At 41.6% G+C, this 21,967-nt stretch overlaps 1 protein-coding gene across 1 annotated transcript in view; it reads right to left on the bottom strand.

The window, feature by feature from the left end:
• Positions 1 to 21,967, bottom strand: part of TMEM62 (transmembrane protein 62) — a 66,214-nt gene that overhangs the window by 43,720 nt on the left and 527 nt on the right. Inside the window, exons 2-5 of the mRNA XM_082275214.1 lie at positions 13,220 to 13,331; positions 11,575 to 11,712; positions 7,045 to 7,090; positions 2,635 to 2,776 (exon numbers count right to left, since the gene is read on the bottom strand). Of these exons, the coding sequence (XP_082131340.1) occupies positions 2,635 to 2,776; positions 7,045 to 7,090; positions 11,575 to 11,712; positions 13,220 to 13,331 (438 nt within the window). The remainder of the gene's footprint in view (positions 1 to 2,634; positions 2,777 to 7,044; positions 7,091 to 11,574; positions 11,713 to 13,219; positions 13,332 to 21,967) is intronic.

Here is a 21,967-nt window from a genome sequence, read left to right as displayed (position 1 = left end):
ATAAGCGGCACTCGGATGATCTCATCTGTCACGCTGCTCTCTTTGCTTATCAGTATGGCTCACACACCCAAATGCCTCCATGTGTTTTGTGCTGCTTCCCCCTCCCTCTATGAGCTCTGCTGTACAGAGACTGAGACAGTGTGATACCAGTTAAAATTCAGGTATATATATATATATATATACTGCTTGCAATTAAAGCAAAATGCATTAAGGCCTCTTGCACATAAGATTAAAAAAAAAAAAATGTCACTTTACTGATCTGGATATAGAGGCATTGTAATATATGAAACCATACACACAGCTGTGTACAGATGAGTTAGGCCTCTTGCACGCGGGAGTAAAAAACACAGCATTATTTACCAATTTGAAATTAGATGCATTATTGTCTATGGAAGCATGCACACAGCTGAGCAAAGATCAGTAATACAGCAATGAGTACAGAACCGTAAAAAAAAAATAGAAAATGTTAAGTTTAGGTGCAGTAACTTATTTGAGGTACGCGTTTACGCGCCTATACACATGTTTACATGCGTCTATTGCAATAATGGCAATGAAGAAGAATTTTACACTTCTATACACTTACGTGCCATTTTTCGGGGGTCTTTATAAAACATTTTATTCAATCAATATCAGTAAAATTTTATATCCATGCGAAACTGGCCTTACAGCTTCACAGCGGATTCCCTACTGTGCATGCTCGAAGTGCGCTGCACTTTCTGAATGGTCCAAAGGTCCAAAAAAAGTGCAGTAATGTAGACAAATCCACTTACATTTGATGTAAGTGGAATACATCAGGAGCTCCTGATAATGCGCTTGGCGTGAAACAACCGTTGAGCTTGGTGATACGCCTGAGGTCCAGCCGCCATTCTATGTTTGGAGTGGCGGCATCAAATATAATTGGATTTATCTATATTACTGCACTTCATTGGACCTTTGAAGTTTTTACCATTGCCAATTTTCCCAATATGTTGTTACTGGCTTTTCGATCTGTTTTTGTAGCTTGTTTTTATTTTTTCAATAAATACTACACTATGAGGAATATTTTTCTTGTTTTTGGCTGATTCATTCGGTAGGACTGGCTGAGACTTCATGGTTTACCCTTTTGGACGTCTGGGAGATCCATCATAGTCTGAGAAGAAAGATATTATTACCTGAAGCCATAATAGCTGTCCTATAATATAGACAGCTATTCTTTCTGGTGAGTTCGTATTTCAGCCATCTGGTGGAGGCCTATTGTGCACCAGTTCTTTCCTATAGAGCACTTCTATCTTCTACTGTTTTTACTTTTTACTGAATATTCCTATCATCAAGGACTCTTCATCACATCTGTTTTCCCTGTAACAAGAATATCTTTTTGGACATCCAGCACTCTCTAGTTATATTATTTTCACAGATCTGAGCACTTGATTTGGAAATTTTCAGGACTTTTATATTTTTGTTTTTTTTAGGTTATAACATTCCTGCATGTACTGTACATTATGGGTTTTTGGAAAAAATCAATTCACTATAAAGATCTTGATAATTACAGCCCCTTAGAATACCACCAGCTTCTAGCTGGCACCAATTGCGAGTTTCAATGAGACATCTTATTTTAGGAGAACAGAAGACTGAGCCAGACTTGGTGCAGATAAAGCATTGGTTCATGGGAAAATAAAAACACCCTTTCACATGAAGTAAACAATTCAATAACTAATTTTCTTACTTCTGTGTGTGTGTGTGTGTGTGTATTGAACACTTTAATGAAAAATTATCAAGAGAGAAAATATTTGGTGACTCATCCCTCCTGAAACTATTTAAAGTGATTGCAATCTATTACCTTGTAAAACAACTTAATCAGTTTAAAATAGAAATTAAAGAGAAATTAAAGGAAAAACATGTGTACAGATATAAAAAAAAAAAAAACATTATAAAATACCTTTTTTTTTTTTTAAAATAAGTGATCACATACCCTCTGTTCTCAGCTGCATAAGAGCTGGGGGGAGAAGAAGCAACAGCACACTGATCTTCCCAGTAAAAGGCTGTGCGGGGGGGGGGGGGTGACCGGAAAAGTCTGATCATTGGAGGGATGATCTAGCACAGATAGAGAACTGACCATGGTGTGCTTTCCTGCTTAGTATGGTCAGTTTTTAATAGTAAAGCAGAGAGACTGGCAGGAACACCAGGGATTTCACATAAAGAGAACAGGATACTTTTTCATACAAGTACATGGTACAGTGGGCACATATCAGGAATATGAAGTGTTGGGGTAACAAACACTGTAAAAGCATGTAATAACTTTGGCTTTTACAAAAGCAATAGAAATAATGAGGGAGAATTTCCTTGTGCTGTACATTGAAAAGGACTGCAATACTAGGATGAATAATTGTTGTATCATATGCTTCTCCTGTTCACGTGTACAAACATGACATACAGGCAATACCAGGTCACATTCGACCCACTAACAAAGCAGCACAGTATTAATTACCTAAATAAATTAATGTTAGGTTATGTTTACAATTTTACTTTGATTGTGTGAAGACTTTGAAATACATGGACTGTCAACAAATACAGAGTTCTTGAGGGGAGTTAAAAAAAAAAAAAATGGACTACACCAAGCGATGAGACAATCACAGGTCAGGGTGGAAAATCTTCTACCTTTTTAATTATTCCAAAGAAGTTGTACGGTCTTTTGGGTCCTGGAGTGAGAGTGGCATCTACACAGATGAAGGAATAATTTCCAAATGGGGTTTGGTGAATATAATGAAATGAACCCTCTTTTTGCCATCCTGAGTATTTCCTGGAAAAAGAAGTTAAAACATTTTAAATAGTTGGAATTTCACTAATATTCTCTGCTACCAAGCCCCAAAAAAAACAGTTCTATACAGTGCATCCACAAAGTATTCACCGCGCTTTACTTTTTCCACATTTTGTTATTTTACAGTTTTATTCCAAAATGGATTAAATTAATTTTCATCATAATTCTACAAACAATACCCCATAATGACAACGTGAAAGAAGTTTGTTTGAAATCTTTGCAAATTTATAAAGAAAAAAAAAAAACATAAAAAAAAAAAAAAATATTGTCTTAAGTATTCACAATCTTTGCTCAATACTTTGTTGAAGCAGCTTTGGCACCAATTACAACCTCAAGTATTTTTGATGATGATGCTACAAGCTTTGCACACCTATTTTTGGGCACTTTCTTCCATTCTTCTTTGCAGGACTTATCAAGCTCCATCAGGCTGGATGGGGAGCGTCGGAGCACAGCCATTTCCAGATCTCTCTAGAGATATTCAATCAGGTTCAACTCTAGCTGGGCCACCCAAGGACATTCACAGAGTTGTCCCATAGCCACTCCTTTGTTATCTTGGCTGTGTGCTTAGGGTCGTCCTGTTGGAAGATGAACCTTTGCCGCAATCTGAGGTCCAGAGCGCTCTGGAGCAGGTTTTCATCAAGGATGTATCTGTACATAAATTGCTGCATTCATCTTTCCCTCAATCCTGACTAGTCTCCCAGTTCCTGCTGTTGAAAAACATTTCCACAGCATGATGCTGCCACCACCATGCTTTACTGTAGGGATGGTTTTGGCCAGGAAATGAGCAGTGCCTCTTTTCCTGCAGACATGCCGCTTGATATTGAAGCCAAATACTTTGGTTTCTCATGGTCTGAGAGTCCTTAAGGTGCCTTTTGGCAAACTCCAGGTGGGCTGTCATGTGCCTTTTACTGAGGAGTGGCTTCCGTCTGGCCACTCTACCATACAGGCCTGATTAGTGGAGTGCTGCAGAGATAATTTTTCTTCTGGAATTTCCTCCTCTCTCCTCAGAGAAATGCTGGAGCTCTGTCAGAGTGACCATTGGGTTCTTGGTCACCTCCCTGACTAAGGCCCTTCTCGCTTAGTTTGCTCGGGCGGCCCGCTCTAGGAAAAGTCCTGGTGGTTCCAATCTTCTTCCATTTACAGATGATGGAGGCCACTGCGCTCATTGGGACCTTCAATGCTGCAAACATTTTTCTGTACCCTTCCCCAGATCTCTGCCTCAATACAATCCTGTCTCGGTGGTCTACAGACAATTCCTTGGACTTCACGGCTTGGTTTGTGCTCCGACATGCACGGTTAACCGTGGGACCTTATATAGACAGGTGTGTGCCTTTCCAAATCATGTCCAATTAACTGAATTTACCACAGGTGGGCTCCAAACAAGTTGTAGAAACATCTCAAAGATGATCAGTGGAAACAAGATGCACCTGAGCTCAATTTTGAGTGTCATGGCAAAGGCTGTGAATACTTATGTACGTGTGGTTTCAAAAAATTTAGAAATATTTCAAACAAACTTTTCACATCATCATTATGGGGCATTGTTTGTAGAATTTTGAGGAAATGAATGAATTTAATTCATTTTGGAATAAAGGCTGTAACATAACAAAATGTGGAAAAAGTGAAGAGCTGCGAATACTTTCCAGATGCACTGTATACAACAGCTAAAGTAAAGCTGACCTGGCCTAATAGGTAATCGTGCTAAATTACATGCACCTTGTAGTGCTGACAAGTACTCAAAAAAACTTCCCAGATTGATTCCCTGTCTCTACCGAGTTCCTTGTATGCTAGGGCAACCTAAACATAATAAGAATAAGCCTCTCCCCCATCTGATAAATTCTTGAAGCATGAATTCAATAATTGAAAAAGCCTTGTCCGGTTTGATCCTAGGATCCAAGAGGCTGCACAGGTAATGATTTGCAATTCATCTAGGCACTTGCAGATTCCATACGATTTAACCCTGGGTATTTTTGAGGCTTGTTAGATTTCTATACTGATCAGAAGACTGCTGTGAAAGAAGCACTGGAGCAACAACTGAATTGTGTAATAGTACATCAATTCTCTCTAGTATTGAAGTCCATCACGAAAGAAATATAGGGGGTTCTGATTCCTTCTCAAAATGGTAATTGCCTTGATACAATCCCGACTCTCTGCTTTCAACTACTGTACCTCTAATATGCATTCAGATCAGAAGTTTTTACTTATTTAAACAGCAGTTAGTCGTGACTTAAAGCACTTAAAGGCAAAGTTGCCCTTTGTGAAAAAAAAGAATACATGCACATTTTTTTTCCACTGGAGCCTACAGAGCATTGCACCTGCGATCAGTGAATTCCAGCTTCAATACCTGACTCCTGCACACGCTGCCTACACAACTCTCTGTCCATACCTCTGTATGGGAAAACAGTTACTGAGCTGTAGGCAGTGTAAAATAAAAGAGCAGTATAGACTTAAAAAACAAACATTTATACTCGCCTAGATGGACGCAGCATCGACTTGATGCTGCATCTGTCCCCTCGCTGCCTCTGCAGTGATAACAGTGATCACACACTGTTGATCGCTCAGTTCTCAACCTCCACTGTCAGTCACCGGCTCCCTGCTTTGCCCCGCCAGCTCTCACTAAAACGCTGCGCTGTGGTGGGGGCACCTGGCTCAGGCTCGTAGCCGCACGCTGAGAGGCTGAGCCAGGTGCAGATCCAAGCATCAGGGTGGATCCCAACCTTAAGGTTGGAATCCTTCCCGAGACCTGGACTTTAGACCACTGTTGGCTGAAAATGCATCACATGAGCACAGAACGAACTGCACTCCTGTGATCTACAGGAGAAGTATAGCTAAAATAGCTTTGTCAAAATTCTTTGCCATTAACTATAAGAGTCTTCGGTGGCAAGCGGGACCTGTAGTTTATCCATTCAAAGATTCCTGTACAGAAATGACACGGCTGCGAGAGTGGAGCCCCACACAACCATTCCGGTTTTAAAATGTGACACTGGGTATAGGGAGAGGATCCTCTGTCTGCTGTCATAGGGAGGGGGGGGGGGGGCTTGGTGGTGGTAGGAAGGTGCATAGGAGCATGTTACATGTTGCACCCTAAATTTGGGTGTAAGATTTAACATGTGACAGGTGAACTTATCCTTCAAGGGCCAGGTAGCCATTTAAAGGAAAACTGATGACACAAAACTAGTGACAGTCATTGCTGACCTTCTAAAAATGCTAGTTGGCAGGCAGTAATGTGGACCCTCTGACCTTATTACACTAACCAGGGGCAAGCAAAGAGCAAAAAGGAAGCCAAAAAAAAAGTCAGAAATCCTGATCTGCGTGTTTACTGTAGATTGAATATTTAAAAGAATTGAAGCCACTAGAACAGTCCTGTCCACTGCTATCACTGAAAGAAAATCCCAAATTTTGGGTTGTTAACAGATAGAACAGAGTGGAAATCTTTCAATGGTAACACCAATTCTGATGCACCTGATCACAACCAGGAATTTCCCAGTTCCTGTTTTGGGTATGGGACAGGAACAGAAGGAAAATCATGCGAATTAAACTTTTTTTTTTGCTATTTGTGTTTCGTTTTCTTTAAAGCCCATCCACGTTTTCTGCCACTTTAAAAAGTTCATTTTGGTCAAGCTGGCCCCAACAAACTATTTTCTTTACTGATTGCTGCTGCTGTCAAAGCTGTAAAAACTGCATCAGCTACATACATTTGGGGTAGCATTAACAATTAATTGGAACCCATATGCGTCTCATAAGGGCAGCACATACACCTGCGGTGCAGGAAACAGAATGCGCCTTTCCCGCACTGTGCTTTGGGGTGAATTGGCCCCCAGCCCAACATGATTTTGTTCTGGCAGCAGATGGAAGTCTTTGTACTGCTGCTCAATATTTCATGTAGCTGATGTTACATGAAATGTACACTATATACAGTAGCTCCAACAGCAGTAGCAAGGTGAACTGAGAAGAACAATTTGGACAATGATAGTGCCACTGCTGTGAATTTTGAGGATTAATTGCTCCACAGCGTTTGCAGCTACAGAGGCCAGTGAAAGCATATTTTAAAGTTTTTTTATTGCTTTACTTGAATGTCCATAAACTGGCCACAGGTTCATCTTAAAGTAACCACTGAACCAACTCAATATGTGCTCACTCTAATTAATATTTACTTTCCTTTTACTCAAATTCTATACAAAGAAACTGGTAGTTATAATGCTGTATTTATCCCACATACCCCAATGGTAACTTCACATTTCCAGGTTCTGTACCTGTAGTAGTTATTGATGCTGCCCAGGTCTGCAATGTTAAATGAATCTGCGTTGTAGAAAGGAAAAAAAAAGGATTCAGTCAACCAGCAACATACTGAGAGTCAAGTTTGAATACTGGATGATGAGGAAATTAAGGTGTCGCTCATCAGAATCAATACTTTCTTTAGAAAAAAGCAATTATGTTGATATGGACAACACTTATAATCATTTCCTATAAATTTTATATGTAAAAAGCTAGGACAGTAGTGGCTAAGGTTTAGACCATTTAAAAGCAAGATATATAAAGCTGCTTGGCATATACATTTGGCACCCCCGGCAGAACATTGTGTTAGGTTTGGATTAGGGATTGACCGATTATCGTGGGGCCGATATTCACTGTTTTTGAAGTATCAATATCAGCCACAAAACTGCAGATACGGCCTCAAGTGGTTGTACAGCCAGATTTATAAAAAGATGACAGTATTCAAAACAGCCAAACTTGGCATTTTGAATGCTTTTAAGTGCAGAGGAGGGGTTTGGGGTATTACAGACCCCAGATCTCTCCATAAAGAGTACCTATCACTGCCTATTACTGTCACAAGGGATGTTTACATTCCTTATGACAGCAATAAAAGTGATCAAATACAAAAAAAATTAAAAGGACTGTGTAAAAATAAAAAAACTTTAAATGTGCAGAATATCCGCACCTAAAATCGTCTATCGGTCTGAAGGGTGGCTGGAAAATCAGAATCGGCACTGAAAAAAAAAACAATATCAGTCGATCCCTAGTTTGGATACAGTATGAAAGGGGTTAGATCACATGTGTCAAACAAGGCCCGTGGGCCGAATCTGGCCCTCCAGGCCATCTCATGTGGTCCTCGCACCTCTCCTGCAGCTGCGCCAACCCCCTTGTCTTGCCCCCACCTCATCTCAGCCTTCAACAGCAGAGAGAAGGACAGGACTCCTCCACCAGATTCCGTGTTTCTCCTTGCAGCAGCAGAGAAGCTCATCTCTGCCCCCCCACCTCAGCAGTCAGCAGCAAAGAGGAAAACAGAACTCCTACGGATTCTGTGCCTCTGTGCAGCCGCAGCATCCCCTCGTCTAGGCCTCCTCTGGTCCTGCTCCAGACCCTGCACTTTCTGCTTCCTTTCTCTGCCCCCAGCTTCTTTCCGGCAGCAGCACAATTTAAGGGTGGAGGACTCTTCGGGGGGGGGGGGGGCTCTTGACACCTGATGTAAGCAGTAGTGAGGTGCTCTGAACCTCTAGTCTTACAGATACAACTGGCCCTTTGAGGGCAACCATAATGCTGATGCAGCCCGCAATGAAATTGAGTTGGACACCCCTGGGTTAGATCATCTGTTATCCTTTTTTTTCATTACAGTTTCCAGTTTGGTTGATTTTTCCCTCAGTTCCTGAACCACAGACAAAATTGTTACTAGGACAGGAAGTAATGAGAAAGGTATTGATTAGAAGACGATGCACTAAAAGTAGTATAACCTGTCAAAATGTAAAGAAATCATTCCATATCCATAAACTGCCAACATATCTTTTTCACTATTTTTTTTTTTTTATATTTATTCAGTTTATAGTATTTTTGTTGTTGAGTCCCTTTACTAGATATCCTGAGTAGAAAGAATATCCTGTGCACTTTGCATTAGATATTACATAACAGGATAGTAAACTTGTCTGCACTCAAAAAAAAAAAAATACCCAGAGTTTTCCTTTAATGTAATTCAGTGTCAAAAAAAGAAAAAATCAAATACAAAATATTTGACTATTTTAGGTTATCACTGGGAAATGAAATGAGAGAAATCTTAAAAAAAAAAAATGCATAAACGTATAAACTGATGTTATGTATCCTCTTTAGTTGTTTGTCAGAAATATTTATATCACAAATAAAATTCAAAATGTGGTTTGATCATGTCTTTTGTTTGCAGAGCATGTTATGGCTTCTGAAGTAAGCTTAACACTAGGTTGTGCACTATTTGATTGCTTTCCACTTCTAGCAGTATGGGAAGAGGGTGTGCATCTACCTGGAATCATTCAACTGCTAATAAGATTTAGTCATTACACAAGCTATTTATTATTCACAGCACAGTACTAAACCAACTTTCTCAAATTAGCTTTGCACAAGATGCATTACAGTAAACCCCCCTCCATTGCGGGGATTACGTTCCGGACCCAGACGCGAAAAGTGAAATTCCGCGAAATAGAAAAACCCTATTAAAATGCATTGCAGGCATGTTTTTTTTACTGTCACTGTACATGTAAAAGCATTTTAAGGTCTTTAAACACACTTTTAAAAACAATAGAAACTCATTTAAACACATAAAAGATACTAAGAGACATGGCAAGAGCTATGGAAAATATATAATTTTTAATGATTTATATAGTAAAATAACATTACAAAAAAAAACGCGAATTACCGGGACCGCAAAAACTGAACCGCGATGGAGCGGGGGATTACTGTATTTCATATTTGCAGTACTTTGAAAAACATTTTAAAAAATGGTAAAACTTTTTATCCCTGAACATAATGCATAAAGAAAAACACAAGCAAGGACACCATTTCCTTCATTTGAGAGTTAAACTTTATATGGAAATCCTCTGTGCTCAGAGGAGTAATTCTCAACAAGTTAAATACATTAGCCTTAATACAGAAGCCCAGATTGTTATTGCAACACACCAGATTCGACTTGCAGGAAATTTGGTAAAATATACGAAAAAAATGTAACCGCTTTCCTACCGGCCACGGTATATATACGTCACGGTAGGGAAGCGGTTATACCAGGATCATGGTTGAGGCTACAATCACGATCCCGGTATCAATTTTTAGGGCCGGCGATTCTCTTTTATGGAAAAGTACTCAGAGCGGCTGAGTAGCCACTGGAATACTTTTACAGATGGCGGAATGTGGTTCCACCCCCCTCCTGCCGCTGCCTTTACCAGGATCTCCTGAGCAATTGGGAAGCCCAGTAACGATGTGGCCAGCAGCATCCAGCTCTGGCCTCACAGTGTGTGAAACTTAGGCTGTCCCCCCACTGTGTGTTGTCAGAACCTGGAAGCGTTGACTATTTGGTAATTTCTGGTTCCGGCTCTTCGTTTATGCCAGGGATCCTCAAACTACGACCCTCCAGCTGTTGCGGAACTACACATCCCATGAGGCATTGTAAAACTAACATTCACAGATATGACCAGGCATGATGGGAATTGTAGTTCCTGAACAACTGGAGGGCAATAGTTTGAAGACCCATGGTCAGAGATGTATAGTAACTAAGTAGAACTACTTCACTACTGTACTTAAGTACCGAAAGGCAGTATCTGTACTTTCCTAGAGTAGAATTTTTTTCTCCTACTTTCACTTCACTACATTTTTTCAATGATTTCAATACTTCTACTCCGATATTTTTTTTTTGTGCTGCATCGTTACTCGTTACAATTAAAAAAATTACCACTGCCAGAACAGTAGATGGCAGGTTTCATGAAGCTCAAAAAATGTGTATAATGTAATGTGTACTTTTGACTTCTTTCTTTAATAACTTTAATTTTAATAAACTTTTGACTTCTTTAATAACTACATAACACAGTACTTGTACTTTTACTTCCAGTACTTGAGTAACAATTTTTTTAAAAAAACTACTTGCAATACTTAAGTACAAAAAATGTTGAATACTTTAGTACTTCTACTCAAGTCACTTTTTGATCGAGCACTTGTACTTTTACTCAAGTATGGGTTTCGAGTACTTTATACAACTCTGCCCATGGTTAATGCTATGCAGCAGATCTGACTGATCTGTGTTTGATTGGCTGCATTGGAGCCGAAAGAAGAGATGGGGGGGTCTAATAGACCTCTGATCTCTCCATAAAGACTACCTATCGTTGCTGTCAAAATGGGATGTTTACATTCTTTTGACAGCAATAAAATTGATCAAAAAATATTTTTTTAAAGAAACAAATGTAAAAATAAAAAATGAAATAAAACTTTTTTTTTTTTTTAAGCATCCATCACCACGTGCTCACACGCAGTAGCGAACGCACAAGAAGGACCTGCACGCATATGTAAACAGCAATCGCACCACACATGTGATACATCACCACGAACATCAGAGCGAGAGCAATAATGCTGGCACCAGACCTGCAAAGGCTTTTAAAGCATCATCTATGGATAATTTAAAGTACTGTAGTTTGTCGCCACTCCATGAGCGTGCGCAATTTTACTCTGTGACATATTTGGTATCTATTTACTCGGTGTAACATCATCTTTTGTATTTTATCAAAACAAAATGGTTTTATATTGTGTTTATGTTCACTAAAATGTATTAAAGTGTATTTTTTCCAAAACATTTCGACCACCACCCGTTTTTTTCCCTAGGGCCTTTGCTTATAAAAATTATTTATAATGTTTTTGGGGTTCTAATTAATTTTCTAGAAAAAAAAAAAAAGTAGGATTTTTACATGTATGTGAGAAGTGTCAGAATTGGCCCAGTATTGAACCTGCAGAAGTGAAACACTCTTGTATTCCGAAGCAAGTATGCAATAGTCTCCTCCTACCATGATTTCCACGAATGTCAATCCATTTTGTTTTCTCCAGTATCTGGGACTTCTTCAGAACAGATCTATAAGTCTGCCACTCTTCCTCAAATTGGTCCGAACCCAATTTATCTTTGGTTTTGCCATCTGTTAGATCACCTTGAAACAAGTTAAAAGTCAGTAGTTATTACATTTCTAAACACATAAGCTTACAATCTACCCAAAACTTTTGTGCAGTTACTTTTTAACCAAGTGAACTCCAGGTACAGAAAGACCTGTGTTATCCACACCAAGTGTCACATCCCTACTTCACTTTCTGCAGTGGGGCATGCTTTTTAACGTTTATTTGTTCTTTGTGAATAAATTTACGATAAGCACAGGGTCACGTGTTTCACTGGAACCTGGAAGTTCACTTTAAAATGTTAAAATATTGGCAAAAGAATTGGGAAAAACACACAGGCGCATTTGTGAGGTCAGGCACTAATGTGGACGAGAAGGTCTGGCTTTGAGTCCCTGCTCTAATTCATTCCAAAGGTGTTCTATCAGGTTGAGGTCAGGACTCTGCAGGCAAAACTGGGATGTCATTAAAGTTCATGTGCATTTAACCGGTTGCCGACCGCCGCACGACTATATACGGCGGCGGTTAGCCCCGGCCAGGCAAAGTGACGTATATATACCTCACTAGCCTGTCACTTCCTTGGGAGCCAATAGCGGGCGAGCGCGCGCCCGCCCTCAGCTCGTTCCCTGGGAAGTCAGTGCGTGTGACCGGCAGACCAGATGTCCTCCGTGAAGGGAGAAAGGCAGGCGGCTGATGTAAACAAGCCGCCTGTCATTCTCCCCTGTGTAGGAATGGTGATCATATGGTTCTACTATGTAGGACCATTATCACTGTTCCTACACTAGTAGCCATGTCCAATCACAGTAAAAAGCACGCCCCTAGGGACACACTTAACCCCTCCTTCCCCAATAAAGTTAACCCCTTCCCTGCCAGTGTCATTTTGCAGTAACAGTGCATATGTATAGCACTGATTACTGCAGTAATGTCACTGGTAACCCCAAAAGTGTCAAAAATGTCAGTCAAGGGTCCGATCTGTCCGCCGCAATGTCGCAGTACCGCAAAAAAAAATAAAATCGCAGATCGCCGCCATTACGCGTTAAAAAATCTTTCCCTTAGTTAGTAAACGCAATAACTTTTGCGCAAACCAAACAAAATACGCTTTTTGCGATTTTTTTTGCCAAACATATGTAGCAGAAAACAAATTGGCCAAAAATGTTAAAAAATTTTGATTTTTACATTTTTTTGGGGAATTTCATATAAAAAAATGTGAAAAATATTGTTATTTTTGCAAAATTTACGCTCTTTTTTTGTTTATAACGCAAAAAGTAAAAATCGCACAGGTGATCAAATACCACCAAAAGAAAGCTCTGTTTGTGGGGAAAAAAAAAAAAAGACGTCAAATTTGTTTAGGTACAGCGTCGCACGACCGCGCAATTGTCTGTTAAAGTCACGCAGTGCCGAATAGCAAAAAAAGCCCTGGTCAGGAAGGGGGTAAAATCTTCCGGGGCTTAAGTGGTTAAAGGCAGGTGTCCCAATACTTTTGACAATATAGTGTATATATCTCCATCGTCAAAAAAAAGCAGGAGTGGCAATTAAATATTCTCTTACCTGTTACTAGAACAAGGGCAGGCTGGATGATTGCAAGGCTTTCAGTACAAAAAGATTCAAACTCCGACACCCTTTCAGTTTCCAGGAATTTACTAACATGGATATCAGTCACCTGTACAACAGAAAAAATATAGGATCTGATTAATATACACTTAAAAAAGGTATACCTAAAGTCAAAACATTGTTTTTGTTTTTACTGCTAATTGTGGGGGGGATTCACCCCCTCTATTTGTTCTTTTTACTGTTATCACAGAGTGAAATTAAAAGAAAACCCCCAAATTTTGGGTTGTCACCAGAACAGGAATAGAGGAGAAATCTTCAAAAAGGGACGATTGTTCTAGTGACAACCAGCAACTTCTCTCATTATGTAGGGATTTCCTGTTTTGGCAATAGGACGGGAATTGAAGGGAAATGTCTCCAATTGGACACAGATGGCAAAAAAAAAAAAAGCACACGTCATAACCCTCCCTTAGGTCCCTTTCACACGGGCTTTCCGATCCGGTCCACCTGTCAGTTTTTCAGGCGGACCTGATTGGATGCTCCATGCACCCCTATGGAGCAACGGATGTCAGCGGTGACATGTCTGCTGACACCCGCTGCTCTCCGATCTGATCTATGAAATCCAGACGGATGGAAACCCTATTTTCCATCCCTCTGGAGGATCAGATGAGAATGGACAGGTGGTCCATTGTCATCTGATCTCCCATAGAGGAGAGCGGGGCTCTGACAGCTCCGTCTCTGCATACAGAGCGGAGTCAGGGCTGTCATCCGCCTGCTCAGCGGGGATCGGCGGATTGATCCCCGTTGAAAGCGCAAGTCCCAAGCGCACTGCTCGTGTGAAAGGACCCCAAGTGCCGGTTCACACTAACGCGGCACGACTTCGGCGTGACTTGCACGGACTTCACATAATGAATGTCTATGTAAGTCGCTCCGATGTCGCCCCGAAATAGTACAGGACCCTTTTTCTAAGTGAGTCGCTCCTATTAGAACGGGTCCTGTAGCACAGAATGGACCGCGACTGGTCAGGCTGACCAGTCGCCTGACAAGTCGCGGTAGTGTGAATGGACACTTACACTATCGAAAACGTAACCTTTTTTTTTTTTTTTCCATTTTCAACCCTGCCATAGCTTTTAAGTGGAAGTTGGGCTTTACAGCTGCCTGATCGTTTCTATGGACCCTGATACATTTCCCGCTCCCTCCCAGCACACATTACACATAGTTAGGCACCCTTAATTGCCCTAGACGTTAACCCCTTCCCAGCCGTTGTCAGTACAGTGACAGCGAACAGTATTATCACTGATCACTGTATTAATGTCACTGGTGATTTCAGTCAGTTCCCCCCCCAGCGTCAGTTTGTGTCAGATTGTCTGCCGCATTATCACAGTACCATTATAGGTCACTAATTGCTGCACTTACTAGTATTAAAAAAAAAATGCCGGTCACTTTCATGCAAACCAGTCAACATACATACTTTTAATGAAAAAAAAAAAGTGTATCAGAATACATTTTGGCCAAAATGTATGAAGAAATTTTTTTTTTTTTTTATATTGGATAGGTTTTATAGTAAAAAGTAGAAAAATATTGGGGATTTTTATTAAAAAGTTTAGTTTTTCTTCCGTTCAGATTGCAAAAAAACCAAAACCAGAAAAAAAAAAAAAAACAGTGGTGATCAAATACCAAATTGTGGGGAAAAAAAATTATATAAATTGCGTTTGGGTACAGTGTTACAAGACTGCGCAAGTACCAGTTAAACTGGTGCACTGCCTAATAGTGAAAAATGGCCTGGTCATGAAGGGAGAATATTTTCCAGAGCTTAAAGCGGAGTTCCACCCTGGGAAAGCTTTTTTTAATAAAAATACCCCTGGGACAGTCAGGGCTAGTGCATTCCACAATGGATAGCCTCTGATCTGTCCTGGGTTGCACTTACCTTTTAGAAGAAATACTTACCTTGAAAAAGTATTGTCCAGCGATGCCATCTCAGGTGTGGGCAGCTTGAAGCCAGCGCGATCCTCTTCTGTGTCCTCTTCCGTCTTCTTCGGTCCCACTATGCACTGCACCGGCCCCGCGGTCACTTCCGGTGCCGCAGCGTCATCCCTGCACAGCTTCTGGGCATGCCCAGAAGCTGTTTAGCAAGATATGACGGCACCTGCACCGGAACTGACGTCGGGGCCGGTGCAGGCGCATTGATTCCTGGGAGCGATGACGTTCAGCTCCCAGGAATCATTGCAAACCAGGAAGTGACAAATCGCTGTGGCTGCCGAGGGGAGGAAGAGGAAGTAAGGTAAATATATTTTCTTCTAAACCAGGTAAGTTAAAAAAAAAGAAAAAATTGCGATTATCCATTTGTTTTTCAGGTGACCCGGAGCGAGAAGATGGAGGTAAGTTTTATTTTAGGGTGGAACTCCGCTTTAAGTGTATATTTTAACAAAGAAATTTGGGAAACACTGTATATAGCATTTGTTCGTTTGTTAAAGATAAAACATCTTTAACCACTTGCCGACCACCGCACGCCGATCTACGTCGGCGGTCAGCCCCTCACAGGCAAAGTGACGTAGGGCTACGTCACTAGCTTGTGAGGGTCTAGGGAGCGAGCGCGCACCGCCGGAGGCGCGCTCCCGCGTGGTCACGGACCCCCCCGTGCGTGTGACCGGCGGACCCGATGTCCGCCGGCCACTCTGCGATCGGCGGGGGAGAGGGAGAAAGTCAGGCAGCTTGTGTAAACAAGCTGCCTGTCATTCTCCCCTCTGTATGAGAGCTGATCATATGGATCTACTATGTAGATCCGTTGATCACTCTGCATACAGCTGAAGCCACAGCCAATCACAGTAAGAATCACGCCCCTAGGGACACACACACAGCCCCTCCCTCTCAAATAAAGTTAACCCCTTCACTACCAGTGTATTTTTACAGTAACAGTGCATATATATAGCACTGATTACTGTAGAAATATCACTGGTAACCCCAAAAGTGTCAAAAATGTCAGTCAAGGGTCCGATCTGTCCGCCGCAATGTCGCAGTACCGCAAAAAAAAATTGCAGATCACCGCCATTACGCGTTAAAAAAAAAACAACAAAAATCTTTCCCTTAGTCAGTAAACGCAATAACTTTTGCGCAAACCAATCAAAATACGCTTTTTGCGATTTTTTTTTACCAAACATAGGTAGCATAAAACAAATTGGCCGAAAAGGTTAAAAAATTTTGATTTTTACATTTTTTTTGGGGGGAATTTCATATAAAAAAAGGGAAAAATATTGCTATTTTTGCAAAATTGACGCTCTTTTTTTGTTTATAGCGCGTGATCAAAAAAATCGCACAGGTGATCAAATACCACCAAAAGAAAGCTCTGTTTGTGGAAAAAAAAGGACGCCAAATTCGTTTAGGTACAGCGTCGCACGACCGCACAATTGTCCGTTAAAGTCACGCAGTGCCGAATCGCAAAATACCCCCTGGTCGTTTAGCAGCCAAATCCTCCGGGGCTTAAGTGGTTAATGGAAATTCATGCATATCAACTCGTTGCGCTAATATTGTGCATCATAAAAAAATGGAGCGATTGCCATTTTATTTTCCAGGGTCTCTGCTTTTAGAAATCAAAATACTGTTTGAGGTTTAACTAATCTTTAGGCCTAAACAATTTATTTAAATATTTGTGCAGAAAACATAAAACACAACTCTGGCAGAGAAAGGGTTTGATTTCAGGTTGCTCTTACAACCAAGCTGCCTCATTGCAGCCAGTACCTATTCAATTTGTAAAAAGATTTGCCTCCAAGCAAAACATATTTAAAGTGATTGTAAAATCTCTCTCTTTTTTAAATAACAAACATTCTGTACTTACAGTGAATTGCAAAAGTATTCACCCCCTTGACTTTTTACCTATTTTGTTACATTACAGCCTTAAGTTCAATGTTTGGTTAATCTGAATTTTATGTGATGGATAAGAACACAATAGTCCAAGTTGGTGAAGTGAAATGAGAAAAATATATATATAAAACTATATTTTAGAAATAGAAAACAGAAAATTGGCATGTGCGTTTGTATTCACCCCCTTTGTAACGAAGCCCATAGAAAGCTTTGGTGTAACCAATTATACCTTCTCAAGTCACATAATTAGTGAAATGATGTCTACCTGTGCAATCTAAGTGTCACATGATCTGTCATTACATATACACATCTTTTTTGAAAGGCCCCAGAGGCTGCAATACCTAAGCAAGAGGCACCACTAACCAAAACTGCCATGAAGACCAAGGAACTCTCCAAACAAGTAAGGGACAATGCTGGTGAGAGGTACAAGTCAGGGTTAGGTTATAAAAAAATATCCAAATCTTTTATGATCCCCAGGAGCACCATCAAATCTATCATAACAAAATGGAAAGAACATGGCACAGCAGCAAACCTGCCAAGAGATGGCCGTCCACCAAAACTCACAGACTGGGCAAGGAGGGCATTAATCAGAGAGGCAGCAAAGAGACCTAAGGTAACCCTGGAGGAGCTGCAGAGTTCCACAGCAGAGACTTGAGTATCTGTACATAGGATGACAATAAGCTGTACGCTCCATAGAGTTGGGCTTCATGGCAGAGTGTCCAGAAGAAAGCCATTACTTTCAGCCAAAAATAAAATGGCACATTTTGAGTTTGCCAAAAGGCATGTGGGAGACTCCCAAAATGTATGGAGGAAGGTGCTCTGGTCTGATGAGACTAAAATTTTACTTTTTTCGACCATCAAAGAAAACGCTTTGTCTGGCACAAACCCAACACATCACATCACCCAAAGAACACCATCCCCACAGTGATGCATGGTGGTGGCAGCATAATGCTGCGGGGATGTTTTTCAGCAGCCGGGACTGGGAAACTGGTCAGAGATGAGGGAAAGATGGATGGTGCTAAATACGGGGATATTCTTGAGCAAAACCTGTACCGCTCTGTGCATGATTTGAGGCTAGGATGGAGGTTCACCTTCCAGCAGGACAATGACCCCAAACACACTGCTAAAGCAACACTTAAGTGGTTTAAGGGGAAACATGTAAATGTGTTGGAATGGCCTAGTCAAAGCCCAGACCTCAATCTAATAGAAACTCTGTGGTCAGACTTAAAAAGATTGACTTAAAAAGATTGCTGTTCACAAGTGCAAACCAGCAAACTTGAAGGAGCTGGAGCAGTTTTGCAAGGAGGAATGGGCAAAAATCCCAGTGGTAAGATGTGGCTAACTCATAGAGACTTATCTAAAGCGACGTGAAGCTGTAAGTGCTGCAGGTCCCTCTTCTGTGCTCCTGGCCCCTCCCTCCTGTTGAGTGCCCCCACAGAAAGCAGCTTGCTATAGGGGGCACCTGAGCCAAGTCACAGCTCTGCATGTCCATTCAGACACAGAGCCGTGACCTAGCCCCGCCCCCTCTCTCTCCTGATCGGCTGATTGATGTTGATTGACAGCAGTGGGAGCCAATCTCGCCATGCTGCTTTCTCAGCCAACAAGGAGGGGAGTCCAGGGCAGCTGAGGCACTCTTGCAACATCGCTGGATAGAGATGGGGCTCAGGTAAGTATTAGGGGGGCTGCTGCACACAGAAGGTTCATTTATCTCAATGCATAGAATGCATTAGGATAAAAAAAAACCTACTGCCTTTACAATCCCTTTAGACTCAATGCCTCAGGTGTCAGAATTGGCTTCCTCAGAAAAGAAGCTCTGACAATCGCTCCCCAGAGACTGTTGCCAAGGGACAGATTACAGAGCTCTAACAAGTAACTGAAACAGGAGAAAGTCAATGGGTAGGAAGTCCTACTTATCAGTCTATTGGGGGATGAAATTTGTGTGAAGGACATAAGAGTGTGATGGTGTGTCAGGGTCAGGTGTTCCTGGGCACACCTTAATCATTATGTGCGGTGCCAGGGATCCCCCCGCCCTACTGCCAGGGCTCCCCCCGCCCACAGTGCTTCTGGCTTTACTTCCAGGTGCTGCAAGGGAAGTTTCAGTATGGAGAGCTTTCTAAATGAACACACTCACTCACTATGTTCATTCATAACTGAACAATAGTAAACTGTGTTTACTATGCTTCAGTGTGTGAATTAACAAGAAGCCACTCAGCACAGAGCACTTCTGATTCATTCCCATTTCTCTGTGACTGAGGCTGCAGAGAAAAGGTGTGTGTTTGAGCTTTGGGGTGCACACCCTAATGCGATAGGCTGTGCACACCTATGGTGATGGATGTCATTTGCAGCAAACCTTGGCTGCAGGACAGGAAGTAAGTATTTGCTACATATGAATGTGAAGACTTACAAGGACATGTTCCTCCCAGACAGAGAGCATGTAGAAATAACAGAAAACCGGGCCATCTTAACCACCCACTTCTGTCCCCAAATCCTCATTACCTGAGCAACAGCACCATGAAAACGTATATATAGATTGTTGGGGATAAGCAAAGTGGCCATTTTTCTGTGAATAGTCAGAGTGACAGGGTCTCAAGTCCCTCCTATAAAGTGAACCAGTTTCTTCACCCAGTACGGATATAGTACTTTAAAGCTGAACTCCAGGCAAACTGCTAAATACACGGAATAAAATACATACATACATATGAGCTGTTCTACCTGCCAATGTATTTGTATGTCTGTTCATCCAGGTCTGAGATTCACACAGCTCTGCCACTAGGCAGAGCATTGGAGGGGACTTCATTTTAAAGGTTAAGTTCACTTTTTAATTTTTTTTTCCATCTAAAAAAAGTGAACACCCTCCCCACTGTACTTACTTCTATGAGGGATGAGCTGTCACTGCCCACGCAGCCTGTGTAGCTGTCTGGGGACTTGAAATCCTCACTCTTTTTTTTTTTTCTGTAAGGCTTCTAAGACCGTTTAGAGCGATTCTGATTGGTCAGTGCTGGCAGGACACTGCTCTGACCAATTGGATTCGCTCTGATCCTCAGACCACTACACAGGCTGCATGGGCACTGACAGCTCATCACTCACTGGAAGTAACTACAGTGAGGACTGGGGAGGGTAAAGAGTGTAAAGCAGTTTCACTTACTAGTCCCCCTTCCTCAACCTGTGACTGAACAGTGAATAGAGAAGTGACAGGCTGATGAGCTCTCAGCTCTGCAACACTTTGCTCTCTCCTCCTATCAGCATGCTTCATTCACTGCATCACACCTAGCTTGCTCCTCTCTCTGGTTCTCTGAGCTCTGCTGTACAGTAGATTGCCTATTTTCAGATAGTTACATTGCTTGCATTTAAAACAATAAATATACCCCTTGGTGCCAACTGCGCGCAAACATACGGCCTCTCGGCGGGTGGGCCTTGGTGTCAATACAGCTGTGCCGAGAGTGTGTGCCCTGAGCGCTCCCAGCACCGTTTCCGACAGCTAACAGAAAGCACCAGAAACTTGCAATCGGTAGTTTTCCGATCATGTGACCGCCGTGACAGCCAATCACGTGATCATAAACCCTGGCCAGCATCCTAAACTCCTTCAAGGGCCAGGAGGCGCCGGTGCCAAGAGGTTAAATATGTATTCTCAATTACAGAGTTACAAAACCCCCTTCTCGCTGAGTGTACACATACATGCGGCCTCACGATAATGGGACTTTATCAGCGGGGCCACATAAATGTGTATCTGTTTTTGTGCTGCACACTCCCAGCACAGAGACTGGGTTCTCTCTGAAAGCCGGGGTCCCATACTAACGATCAGTAACCAAGAGAGCCAGTTCCCGATCACCTGATAGCTGCGATAGCCTCTGATTGGATATCACAGTGATAAGTCACTATACAGCCCTATAAGAGCTGCATGATTAATCATTAAAAAAATTGTGATTTCGTTTCAACCCCCCCCCTCACGTTCTTAATCCAGCAATTCCACCATTCAGTGCAGAGCCGTTCTCTGCTCACTCACAGCTGTCAAAAAAAAAAAAAAAGCAGTAGGCAAAGTTTATCATAAGTTTATCAGCTCCGAGAGAGAAGGAGAAACATTGTATCATTTGGTTCTTTTAGATCAAAGGGATGAACTTCCGTCTGCAAACGAGGTCAGTTTAAAGAGGAAGTAAAACCTCCTCTGACACTTTTACCTATAGATAAGCCTATGATAAGGCTTACCTATAGGTAGTGTAAATATCTCCTAAACATGTACCGTTTAGGAGATATTTACCTTACATGCAGCCAGTGACGTCACTGGCGCATGCGCTCTGAAGGAACGGCCGCTGGTGCCGTTTCTTTAGAGCCCCGTGCCGTGACTGTCGGCTCCCACGCGCGAGTGACGTCACCGTGGCTCCGGCCAATCAGATGGCCGGATGCTGCGATCCCGGAAGACTGGTGACTGGACATGTCGCCCTTCATAGAGGTAAGCGGGCGGCACAGCGGGGGCTTCGTTCTAAGGTAAATATTTCATAATGAGCTAGTATGCGATGCATACTAGCTCATTATGTGTTTCTCTTACAGGTTGCAAAAAAAAAAGTAATATGGGTTTACAACCTCTTTAACTACTTAAAAAGTCCAAGACTTTTTCTGACATTTGTTGCTTGCAAGTTAAAATCAGTATTTTTTGCTAGAAAATTACTTAGAGAACCCCCAAACATTATATCTATCTATTTACATATATTTTTTTTTAGCAGAGACCCTAGAGAATAAAATAGCGGTCCTTACAATATTTTATGGCACACTGCAATTGCGCAGCAGTCTTTTAAAAGGAATTTTTGGTTAAAAGTTAGCTTCAGTGTGTTTTAGGTAGGATTATATATATGTCAAATAAAAATGGGGGGGCAAAATGAACATTATTATTTCTGG

Source organism: Pelophylax lessonae (genome assembly GCF_965119305.1).
Source record: "Pelophylax lessonae genome assembly, chromosome: 13".
Classification (NCBI taxonomy): domain Eukaryota; kingdom Metazoa; phylum Chordata; class Amphibia; order Anura; family Ranidae; genus Pelophylax; species Pelophylax lessonae.
Note: the sequence above shows the minus strand (reverse complement) of the source record. Positions and strands in the feature narration are given on the sequence as shown.